General features: G+C 44.7%; 1 protein-coding gene across 3 annotated transcripts in view; it reads left to right on the forward strand.

The window, feature by feature from the left end:
• The window catches only part of MYLK (myosin light chain kinase), a 180,693-nt gene that overhangs the window by 12,863 nt on the left and 154,916 nt on the right, over window positions 1-12,914 (forward strand). The window contains exon 1 of one of the 3 annotated variants that reach the window (XM_041772573.1): window positions 10,093-10,131. The exons of the other annotated variants lie outside the window; for them this stretch is intronic. Coding sequence (XP_041628507.1) covers window positions 10,108-10,131 — 24 coding nt within the window. The 5' untranslated portion in view covers window positions 10,093-10,107. Of the gene's footprint in view, window positions 1-10,092; window positions 10,132-12,914 lie in introns of those variants that run through there. 3 annotated transcript variants of the gene reach the window in all.

Genomic DNA, 12,914 nt, shown 5'->3' on the forward strand with positions numbered 1-12,914 from the left:
CTGACACATAGATCTAAACATGAACTTTCTAACCCTCCATTCTCTGGATGAATTCCTTCTCTGGATTCCTATAGTACTTGCATGTATGACTCATTTTTTACTTTTATCAGTTTACAGTTTTATCAGTTACTGTTCACTGTCCTCAGTGAGAATGAGTTGCCCGAGGTCTAAAGCTGTATTATCCAGTAGGATAGCCATTAGCCACATGTAGCTATTTCAATTTAGGTTAAGATTATAATTAAATAAAATTTAAGATTCAGTTCCTTAGCCACACCATTCACATTTTAAGTGCTCCGTATCCACATGAAGCTGCAGATTATGGAACATTTCTGTCATCCCTGTTGGGCGGGCTGATCGAGACCACTCATATTTAAGTCAGTTCCAAAAGCCATTGACTAGAGCCAGAAGATATATTAAAAATAGTTGATCCCCCCAAAAATAGTTGATCCATTTATAATAGAAATAAGATATTAAATTCTTGAGCATTTACTTAGGGCATAAGATTCATTCAAAGGAATATGTAATCTCTGATGAAAGAATCGTTGTCTTCCACTTTCACTGAAGAATGATGATCTTGGTATCTAGCAAACTTGAATGTGCTCCCAGAGTTTCCCTAGCTGTCCTTTCCAGGGGGCTCAGGAATTCTCATGGCGAGGAGGCTGGTGGTGGTCTGCCTAGGTGTTACAGAGTTCCTGTGGTATTCACGGGAGAAGCAGGAGAATAGGAAATGACAGGACAAGTGTTGCTGGAGCCACCACGGTTGTCAGCAGGTGGCCACTTCTGGTTCAACATGTCAGACTAAACAGACTTTTTTGGTTCTCCTCCCTCCAGATATGCCATTGAAATGAACATATAGGGAATTACAAAAGAATTAGTTCAGAGCTGTACTGAGAACAGGGGAGGGGATGTGAGGGGTGAGAGATTTTTTTTCTCGGGGTTGCATGGAAGGCTATGTCAGCACTGCCTGCCACTGCATCTGAGGGGTGAGGCTTTGGCAGGAGTGAGAGCCTCATATGTGAGGTGGAAGCATGTGGAGACTAGAAGTGGGCTGTAGGACAGAGGTCAGGGTGGTTAAAGGATGTTTACTTAATATCCATATGGAGGGCAGCCCGGGTGGCTCAGTGGTTTAGCGCTGCCTTCAGCCCAGGGCCTGATCCTGGGGACCCGGGATCGAGTCTCACGTCGGGCTCCCTGCATGGAGCCTGCTTCTCCCTCTGCCTGTGTCTCTGCCCCACCCCCCCGTGTCTCTCATGAATAAATAAATAAAATCTTTTAAAAATATATCCATATGGAGAAAACTAAAACTCTTTCTATGGATGTTAGTGTTTCAGAAGAATGTCTTTTTACTTTGCCAGCAGGTGAAATGGTTGGATATGCTGTCTGTCTAGTTGCTCCAGGCCCAGATGTTCTAAGTGAAGCCTGCCAGTAGGTGTGTCCTGCTCAGGTGCCCTGAGCGTGCGGTTGGGCCCCTCATTCGGGGAGACAGGACTTAACCCAAGAGATGGAGAACCCACACCACCTACCTACATTTGGGAACTAGTTCTTCAATTATAGATTATAGTTAATTCAAGACCACCAGATTTTTTTTTTTAAGATTTACTTATTTATGAGAGAGAGAGAGAGAGAGAGGCAGAGACCCAGGCAGAGGGAGAAGCAGGCTCCATGCAGGGAGCCCAAGTGGGACTCGATCCCGGGTCTCCAGGATCATGCCCTGGGCATGCTAAACCGCGGAGCCACCCGGGCTGCCCACCACCAGATGTTTGAAGAAAATATTTATACAATATAATGTCATCAAGAAAATTGTCCTGCAGGGATACCTGGGTGTCTCAGTCAGTTCAGCATCTGCCTTTGGCTCAGGTCATGATCCCAGGGTCCTGGGATCGAGCCCCACATTGGGCTGCTCCCTGCTTCTCCCTCTGCCCCTCCTTCTCATGCACGTGCTCTCTCTCTCGCTCTCTCTCTCTCAAATAATTAAAATCTTTTTTTTTTTTAAGATTGTCCTGTTTCTAAAATCAACCCATAGACAAATTCAAAAGTGTTAGTTATAGTTACAGAACAGAAAGTAAACTGTAAGCTCTGGAAAGCCAGAAGTAAAGGAATGGTGAATGGAAGGTAGAGGCGGGAAAAGAGGGGACGAGAAAACTCTAAGGACACTAATGTCCTTATCTTACACTTACAGAGTGCAAAGTGAGGAGATACCATCTAAAACAGATGGATCAAATAACACGTTCGAGTACGTGATTTAAAACTGTAATGACAGGGATCCCTGGGTGGCACAGTGGTTTGGTGCCTGCCTTTGGCCCAGGGCATGATCCTGGAGACCCGGGATCGAATCCCACGTCGGGCTCCCGGTGCATGGAGCCTGCTTCTCCCTCTGCCTATGTCTCTGCCTCTCTCTGTGTGACTATCATAAATAAAAAAATGAAATTAAAAAAAAAACTGTAATGACAGAGGTCAAAATGGTCAACTGATTGGCCATATACAGCACATAGGCCTTTTGTTTTTTATTTTTTTTTTTAAATTTATGATAGTCACACAGAGAGAGAGAGAGAGAGAGAGGCAGAGACACAGGCAGAGGGAGAAGCAGGCTCCATGCACCGGGAGCCCGATGTGGGATTCGATCCCGGGTCTCCAGGATCGCGCCCTGGGCCAAAGGCAGGCGCCAAACCACTGCGCCACCCAGGGATCCCCACATAGACCTTTTGTGTTTGGCCAGTGGTATTCTTAAAATATTTGAGCTAAGATTTGCAAATGGAAAGCTGACACATCAGAACTTATTTCTGAATGGCTTTGCTCACAAAGTAAGACTTGTCAGTCCTTCCACGTGGCAGCAGTTGGGCAGTGGGTGCTGCTGCCTGCATCTAAGGGCATCTTTGCCAGGTTGCTATGGTCTTCCCCATTCCTAGTCATCCCCCAATACACAGACAAGAGTTGTCTGCTGCCTTTTCCCTAGCCATGTTCATATTGCTAACGGGAAAGGAAAAGGTAGGCAGGGAGGGCCATGACCCTCCTTGACTCCACCTACTGCCTGTAGCTGGGTGTCCTGCCCAGACTCTGTACGCATTTGAATTTGTGATCTTGCCATCAATGTCCAATAGAAGATCTACCAATGAACATAGGACTGGTGAGGGGGAGGCAATGTAAGTCATCGAAACTCATCACTCATAGTGGGAATCCGCCATCTAAATCTCTAACCCCAGAAATAGACACGATGTTCTAGCTAGAATTACAGATAAGAGTGATAAGAATAGGGCAGCCCAGGTGGCTCAGAGGTTTAGCACCGCCTTCCGCCCAGGGTGTGATCCTGGGGGCCTAGGATTGAGTCCCACATCGGGCTCCCTGCAGGGAGCCTGCTTCTCCCTCTGCCTGTGTCTCTGCCTCTCTCTGTGTGTCTCTCATGAGTAAATAAATAAAATCTTTAAAAAAAAATGATAAGAATAGAAAGATGACTTCAGTGGTTATATCTGAGAGTGATACTGTTGCAGGGAGGGAAAAGAAACTTTTTGCCCTCAACTTTCACATTTTACTTTATACACATTGCTTGAAGTTTTAAACAATAGGGAAGACTTCCACAGTTTCTAAAAAAACACAATAAAATTGGCTTGATATATCTGTCCGAGTTGGTGTCCAGATTCCATTTGATAAATAGCCAAAGATGAACACTCAGTTTATGTCAAAAAAAAACACAGGCAAAGTCTGGATGTGGAAAAATATATAGCACTACATCAAAACACATTGCACAGCACTGGGAGCGATTAAACAGAAGTTAAAGTATGTGTGTACCTGAAAACCAGCAACGTGCAAGATGCCAGGAGCTCACTGTTGACCTATGAGGAGACAAGTGAAGGTTTCCTTTGTTGGGAGCATCACTTGTCTCAGCCTTTCTGAGGCTCAGACCAACAGAATATTACAGGAACAATCAAACCATTGGTATGTTTTGCCAAGAATGCTGCTTTTGACACCATATTCTAACTCATTAATGGGGAAGGAAAAATTAGTTGGTACAGAGATGTTCAGAGCACTATCTAAATAAAAAAAGGAACTAGTCTGTGCTCAAAACGAGATGACTAAATAAACACGTCAACATGGCAGATATTGCATAATCTTGTCATTTTGGGGAGCTACATCCATCAATGTAAATGAGTGTAAATGATGCAAAGTGGAAAGAGATGGAGAGCAAGGACCCCGTGCACACTCTGATCCTACTGCGTAAAAGCATCTACATAATCATTACCTAAAACTGGGAAAGTACTTGGAACCATGTCAATAGACATTTTTTTTTGTTATAGGTCAAGTGTATTTTTTAATTTTAAATTTTATTTTTAAAGATTTATTTATTTTTAAATATTTATTAGACCATGCATGCCTGAGCAAGCATGAGTGGGGGGAGGTTAGAGGGAGAAGGGGAGAGTATCTCAAGCAGACTCTGCCCTGAGTGCGGAGCACAACAGAGGGCTTGATCTCACAACCCTGAGATCACATCCTGAGCTGAAACCAAGAATTGAATGCTCAGTCGGCTGCACCACCCAGTAGCCCCTAAGTGTGTGTGTGTGTGTGTGTGTGTGTGTGTGTGTTTTAATTTCACATCGATAGTTTACCTATTAGGGAGTAAAAAGAAGGCTGATGCTTTCTGGATGCATCTGTCTCCTTACTAAGGAGGCTTTTAGGCACCTACTACTTTTTTCCAGTTATCATGACTGTCTGCCTTGAAATGGAAACAAAGTTCTATGGCAAGATGAGCAATGAGAGAGAGACCAAATTAGGCTCTCCTTACTCTAACTATATGCTCATGGTGGCCCAAGGGAGGAGGTATGAAGTTCCAGGTTTGGCATGGGAAAGAGAGATTTGTTACTAGAATGAGAGCAGGGGCATGGGAGGTATCAGTATGGTCTGGCATAGATACAGTTTCTGCAGGACCTGAGATGCTCACATTTCTTATAATATGCAACTTCCTTCTAATTTTAATAATTAAGATGATGCTTCCTTAAAAATTGGCTAACCTGAGTTTTCTCTGTGCCCAGAAACTGGGACTACGCAGAGAAAGAGAATGTGATCCCCATCATCAACAGTCTTGCAACTAATGGGTTATCAATTTTGGTTACAGAAAATTAGACTTTTTCTCTTCTCTGAAGCCTCTTTCCGCTCTCTGTGTTCTTTTCCATTGCCACGTTCTAGAAGAGTTATATTCTGCACTCTACAATTTAGAATTTAATTAGATGATTAACATAACATGTTTGGAAAGAACACTGGACTTAGGTTCTCATTTCTCTGAAGTTGCCTTAAAACTTTCAACAAACCACTCAACCTCCCTGAGTCTCAGATTCCCTTGTATCAGATCACAAGTTAGATGTCCATTAAGGCCCTTTGCAGTCTGAAGCTTTATGATTTATATACTATTGTGTGTGCTTCCTATTTCATATGCCAATTTTTTTAATTCTTAAAAAAAATATTTATTTATTTATTTATTTATTTGAGGGGAGGAGAGAGAGAGGACAAATGAGGAAAGGGTCAGAGTGAGAAACAGACTCCCCAAGAAGAAGGAAGCCCAACTCAAGACTCGATCCCAGGACCCTGGGATCATGACCCAAGTTGAAGGCAGCCATTTAACAGACTGAACCACCCAGGTCACTGTATGTCAGTTTTTTAAAAACATACCCAAATCCCAGGTCCTGGTAGGTGTGTAGGAAAGAAAGATGATTTGTTCAGCCTATGGATTTTCTGAATTTTAATCTGTTATGTCATTAATGTTCTACTTTTATTTATGGTACACTTCAGAGTGTTTGGATTTGGTTCACTTAAAAATGTTTATTGAGCACTTTACTATAAGCCAGCCACTGTATTAGTTTAGAACGGGACGTTTTCAAGGAGGCTGGACTCTCATTTGTGAGCTTCTGTAGTATTTGGGATCTACGAAGCAGGTGGGGAGTTGAACCAAACAGTCCTGACAGTTGTTTCCATCTTTAACATTTTATTATTTTATTCAGTCCCAACATCTTGGTGTTGGAGTTTTCTTTGTATTTTGTTCTGATCATGTCTTTTTTTTTTTTTTTAAGATTTATTTATTAATTTGAGAGAGAGGAGAGAGAGAGAGCACACATATGCAAACAGGGGGAGGGGCAGAGGGAGACAGAGAGAGTCTCAAGCAGACTCTGTGCTGAGTGTGGAGCCCGACATGGGGCTTGATCTCACAACCCTGCAGTCATAATCAAGAGTTAGACTCTCATCTGACTGAACCACCCAGGTACCCCATGATCATGTCTTATTTTTTTAAATTGAGATATAACGACATATAACATATTAGTTTCAGGTACACAATATAATGATTCAATATCTGTATACCCTGCAAATGATCACCAGAGTAAGATTAGTTAACAGCCATCACCATACATAGTTACAAGATTGTTTTTCTTGTGATTAGAACTTTTAAGATCTACTCTCTTAACAACTTTCAAATATACAATATATTATTATTATTATTATTATTATTATTTTAAAGTAAGCTCCATGCAAAACATGGATGCCAAGCTTGAATTCATGACCCTGAGATCAAGACCTGAACTGTGATCAAGAGTTGGATGCGGGGATCCCTGGGTGGCTCAGCAGTTTAGCCCCTGCCTTTGGCCCAGGGTGTGATCCTGGAGTCCTGGGATCGAATCCCACATCGGGCTCCCTGCATGGAGCCTGCTTGTGACTCTGCCTCTCTCTCTCTCTCTCTCTTTCTGTCTCTCATAAGTAAATAAATAAAATCTTAAAAGAAAAAAGAAAAAAGAGTTGGATGCTTAACTGACTAAGCCACCCAGGTGCCCCTGCAATATGGTATTATTAACTGTGGTCACCCAGCTGTACATTACATCCCATGACTTACTTATTTTATAACCTGAAGTTTGCACTTTTGAATGCCTTCACCCATTTCGCCTACCTTCTACCCCCTGCCTCTGGCAACCACGTCTGTTCTTTGTACCTATGAGCTCGTTTTTAGATTCTATGTATTAATGAGGTGATGTGGTATTTGTCTTTCTCTGTCTGACTTCACTTAGCATAATACGCTCAGGGTTTTTTTTTTTAAGATTTTATTTATTTATTCATAGACACAGAGAGAGAGAGGCAAAGACACAGGCAGAGGGAGAAGCAGGCTCCATGCAGGGAGCCCGATGTGGGACTTGTCCGAGGTCTCCAGGATCACACCCCAGGCCGCAGGCGGTGCCAAACCGCTGCGCCACCAGGGCTGCCCATACGCTCAGGTTTTATTCATGTTTTTGCAAATGACAGGATTTCCCTTTTTTTAATAGCTGAATAATATTTTTCTTACCCATTCATCTATCAGTGAAACTTCTTATTTTTCCATAATGTGCCATACATTTGTATAGCATTTTATAGTGCACAAAGCCCTTCTGGGTTTGTTAGAGGGTAGAAAGTGCTAGTTACTTCAGCTCCTGTTTCTAAGCCCCTAGGGAAAAGTAAGCAGAGTTAAATGGAATGAAATGTATGAATGGAGGCCCAGTGAATCCCAGAGTATGATGCTCTCAGGGAGACCTGAATTGAAGAATTGGTCAAGTTTATTTTTTTAAAGATTTTATTTTTATTTATTCATGAGAGACACAGAAAGAGAGCCAGAGACATAGGCAGAGGAAGAAGCAGGCTCCCTGTGGGGAGCCTGATATGGGAGTTGACCCCAGGACCCCGGGATCACGACCTGAACCAAAGTTGGTCAAGTTTCCAATCACCTTCCCTGAGTTACATCAGCCCATCCGCTATTGGGCGGTAGAGCTGAAGAATGGCTCCCACCCCCAGGGCTGGGCTAACCTGCCAGGGCTCCCAGGTGCTCCCCACTCAGCCCCTTCCAGGCTTCATCTACTGTGAGGTTCTTCTCTGAGCACTTCTCCACCCAGAAGCTTTCAGGTTTTGAGTACGGACTCCCTTCCCGACGTTCATTGTTCTCCACTATACGGGGCCAGTCCAGGGCTCTTCCTGACTGCCCTAGGACCTGGGCCCCCCATCCCTGAGCGGGTCCTGGGCTTTGCCTCTCTGACCTCTCATCTTTCTGCTAGAGTCTGAACCCCAAATCTATAAGAGCGCTATCCAGACTCTCTTCCACTCCTCTCGGGGAGCCCATCCTGCTTCTTGCCAGTTGTGGCCTCCTCCCTCTGAGTCACCTGAGGCCTTCTGACACTGTATATCTTTGGCTTTATGTGCTTTTTTTTTTTTTTCTGTGCTTGTCACTAGAATGAGAGAGCTCCCCTGAGAGCGATTTCTTACTCATTTTTGCGCTCCCCAGAACTTCTAGGATGGTGCCCTCTGCCCATGGTAGGTTTTTAGTAAGGCCTGGATAGATTGTAGCTAACAAGGATAGATTTAAATACATTGGGCCACTGTGGTCAGCCTGGTGATGCTCAGATGCCATCCTTCACAAGCATCTTCGCTTGGCAGTTTGCTGGTTGTCATAGGGAACTGGCTTTTCTTAGGACTAGTGTGACAGTAGGAGGGCTGGGCTGGCAGTCAGGGGCCTGGGTGTTTGCTTCTAACTCTCTCCGGCCCCTGGGCTTTCATTTTCTCATCTATGAATGAGGAGCTCAGATCAGATGACTCCAGTGCCTCTTCCTGCTATAAAAATAAAATTTAAATGAGGTTTTAGGGTAGAGACCTAGTGGTTTCATGAGTGTGCCCCATGCTCCATGAAGCTATGACACTTAGGAAGGCCGACCCCCGTGGCTGGTTAAATCACATGATCACACAATCACATAATCACACAAACATTCGTTACGGGGAGGATGTCTGGTAGACCTGGGATAAAAATATGACAGAGAGGACCTAAAGGAGTTTCCCTACATGTAACGGATTCACATTCTCAAATAGCCAAGGCTTCAAATCCGCCCCTCTACACCCACACCACGTACCGTTGAACTCTGACGTGCTGACAAGGTAGGAAGTGAGTGTCGATGTTGTATGTCAGACTCGAAGGCTCCTTCAAGTTGAATCTCTGTCTTCCACCCTGAAAAAAAAAAAGAAAAAAGAGCCGTGTGACCTGAAAGGGAGGTGACAGTGACTGGACACCTGTGCCATGGCAGAGCTGTCTGAGTGGTGATGAGGTTGAAACAGGCCCCTCGTTTTCTTTCATCTGCTGGCACATGGGGTCCCTGAGCAACTCCTAAGAGATGCGGGCCCATCCCTCTCAGAAGACTCCAGCAGGGTGTAGGCCGGGCCAATGACAGGGGGAGCAGGGTGTGGCCTATTGCATGCTGGCATTTGAGATGGGCAGGCACAGGCTCGGGAGGCAGGGTTGCCTGTGAAGTGTGAAGGACTTAGCTCACCCAGCCCCAAACCCTGGGACGCCTGACAGGGGAGTTAAAAAAAAAAAAATGAACCTGGAAGGCAAGAAAAAGCAAATCAAATCTGGATCCTGATTTAAAAGGCATTAGGCTGAGAGGAGCCAAGCACCTGAACATACTTTCCACAGCCTGTCATGCGGGGCTTGCATCATCCGTGAGCAGTGAGGGGAAGTTGAGGCTGTGGAGACTGGTTCCCTGGCCTGCAGCCCCCACAGCCAGGCTTCTCAGGGACAGATGCCACCTCACAGAATGCCAGAGGGCAAGGTGACCTGCCAAGGTTACGTCCAGGAAGGAGAGAGGAGACACTGGTTTCTGGAAGTCATGAACATAATGACCTAGTGCCAATCAGCCCCACACACATAACACAGGTGCTGGCACTTGACTACTGGCTTACCTGGGACAAAGCTCTTTTATAATAAAATCAAATGAGCCACCACCCCATTTCTACCCCTGCATTTTCAGCAGCCAGGGTATGGCTATTTATGGGATGAAATCTGGACACCTAGGGGCCTGAGTCATTAGTAGAGATACTGTAAAGTTGCTCTTACAAGGGGTCCATCAGAACCCACTGGGGTGCTTGAAGGCTCCCACCCTAGACCCACTGGGGTAAGACCGAGAAATCTGCATCTGAATACATCCACATCCCCTACAGGTTATTCTATAAACCACCAAAGGGGGACCATTGGAAGCAAAGGTCACAGCTGCGGGCTTTGCTGCACATTTGGGAGCGTGTGGGAGTGGCCAAAACAGTGGAAGAGGAGGCGTCACCTGACTTGTGGGAATGATACATCTGACGATCAAGAAGGTATTCTCTTAACTGATGGGCTGCTCAAGCACATGATCGACTCATAGATTAGTGGCTCTGTATTACTATACTCCGTATTTGCTTATGTACATGCGTATATATATTTAGTACATTAGCAGATGAGAGCATCTAAGCATGTGCTTCATACCTAAAAAGAAAGATTTTTCCCCCTCCTCCCCAACCCCAATTTAATCCCCCCCCCACCCGGGTGCTATTACCCCCACATAAGATTAAGTTTTATAGTGGTTAGGATCCTCTACTGGGATGGAGGGGGTGAGGGATCAGAAAAGAGTAAAGGGAAAAAATTGGGTAAGAATAGCACACAGAAGTGAGTGCTGTTCAGTGTGTATAGTTGCGATCTGACTATATATAACCTTCCTAAAGATCATGATCGGGTACAAGAACCATTTTGTCCTTAAAAACTTAAACCAGTTGCTCAGGAGACGCCACCACAGGATAAGTGGTGGGAGCTCTCCAGATGGCATGTACCTATGGATATGTATGTGTTTATCTGTGTGTAAATAAGGGGAATGATCTAGATTTTAAAGGTGGTGAAAGATGCTGAAAGATTTGGTGAAAGATTTGGGCAGAAGAGTAGAAGACCCTGGCTCTGTCATGGTCCTCTGCCCTGTGATTCTCTCCTCCCCAGAATTCAAACTGGCTTTTCCCAAAGTGGCTTGGACCTTCACCTGTTTGTTTGTTTACTTACCTACCTCCCCACCTACCTCATCTCCTTTGTGGCCCTGAGCCAGGTGAGAGCCATGACCTCTCCCAAGTTTCAGGAGTAGAAGTGGGGATAAGTAGACAGGACTCCAGCTGTGGCCAAAGGTTCATTGGCTCCTCCGGGAGGCCTGGTTTACCTTTCTTCTTCGGAGAGCAGCGGCCAGCCTGGTGCTCGTAAACATACTTGCCAGGACTCCCATGGTCATAAAACGTCAGGGCAGGGCACCAAGAACCTCTGTGCAGTGAGGTTGTGGGAAGTGTAGAAAGAATACGGGCTTTGCAGCCAAGAGATCTGGGCGTGAATTTCTTCTATTATGTTTTCTAAATGTCGTAGATGAGCTGGGAATAGTAATCCCTACCTCACAGCGTGGAGTGTGCCAGCACATAGTAGTTGCCTAATCAAATGATAGGACTTATACCAGTAATAGGATCGGGATCACTGGCCTGCCCTAACAGGGCCCTAACAGTCTTGCTCTAAGAATGTTTTAAAGTAAAAATGCAATATGCTTAAGAAAACTTAGAAAAGCAGAAGTAGGAAAAAAAGGTTAAAGCCATCACGGTTCTCCCTTGCTATAGAGTCACTATTATAATTTTGTTTGATTGTTCTTGTGTTTCTTTGCTAAGCTGAGGATTTCTTTTTGTTGTCAATGTAGGGATAACTGTAGTATTCATAGGGGCAGGGGTCAGACTTGATTTTGAATTCAGGCCTGTCCTTTACTAGCTGTGACCTTGGGTAATTTGCCTACTTACTCTCGAAGTCACTTTCCTATCTACAAAATACGGATACTAACCGCCCATATTGTGGCATTGTTTAAAGTGTATTTGCTTCATATAGTCATATAATAAATCATTAATAACCTGTAGTCATAATTAAAATAATTCATACTATTTTGTATCCTGCTTTTTTCCACCCAACATCTCATCTTTCAAACCGCTGTTAACATAGTTTTAATGCTATTCCATTAAATTTGATATACTGCTATGTACTGAGTCATTCCTCCACCGGTGGTTATTTAGATGATTTTTAATATTTCCTTTTATAGATTGGATTCTGGTGAACATCTTGGTATATGAAGCCTTCAGTTCCATGTTTAATATTATTTTCTTGGGTTTGGTTAGTTTACAGTAGGGGGATTAGTGGAAAAGAGGCTGGGGCGCTTGTAAGTTCCAGTACTTTCCGAAAGGCTAGCCTTTGGCTTGCACTGCCATCAGTAAGGGATGAGAGAGAGCACCAGTTTCCATGGCCCATCTGCTCCTTGATCTGCGACATGCACACTCGGATTGTCTGCTTCCATGCCCTCCCACCAGCGTCTTCCTGCCTCAGCTTACTGTCTGGTTCTCCCGATGTCTGCCAAACTGCTCTCCAAGCCAGACTCCTTCCCTGGGCCCCAGTCTGCATCTGTCCTCTGGCTTCACCTCCTGGTGCTGGCTTCTGTGTCCTGGTGTCAGATGCTGACTAGAGAGGGCTGGGATAGCTCTCGTAGTTTCAAGCTCAGAGATTCCTCCAACCACACAGGCTCAAGTCTTGAATTACAATTTGTTCTTCTTTTTTCTCTTTTCCTCTCCACACATGAGATCTTGCCCTGCATATCCACTAATTTTCATCTTTCCATTGGAATCATCTTCTTATTCAGAGCATATTTGTCAATATGTCTTCTTTGGGTCCCAGACAAGGAGCCCTTAGGGGCGGACACTGCCTTCCACGCAGCAGATAGGGGGCTTCCTCAGGTAGGGTCCATGTCTTCTTTTTTTTTGGGGGGGGGGGTCCATGACTTCTATACTGACCTAGGCGTGGAGCACATGCTGTACTAGGGCCTGTGAGACATGAAACACTGAAGACCGGGTTCTTGTTCTTTGCGTTGATGCAGCCTGATTGAAGTGACGCCGTGTGCACACATGTGACTTGCATATAACTTGTGTAAGACTTGCTATGTTGACTCTGTCCTCTCTATTCACCTTGTAAAAGTAGGTACTCCCTGAGTGGAGACTGGTCCTTCATTGTCTTTGCATCTCCTACAAATGTCTGGCACGGTACCTGGGAAGGTTTCTCCATAAGCCTT

This window comes from Vulpes lagopus, chromosome 1, assembly GCF_018345385.1.
Source record: "Vulpes lagopus strain Blue_001 chromosome 1, ASM1834538v1, whole genome shotgun sequence".
NCBI lineage: Eukaryota > Metazoa > Chordata > Mammalia > Carnivora > Canidae > Vulpes > Vulpes lagopus.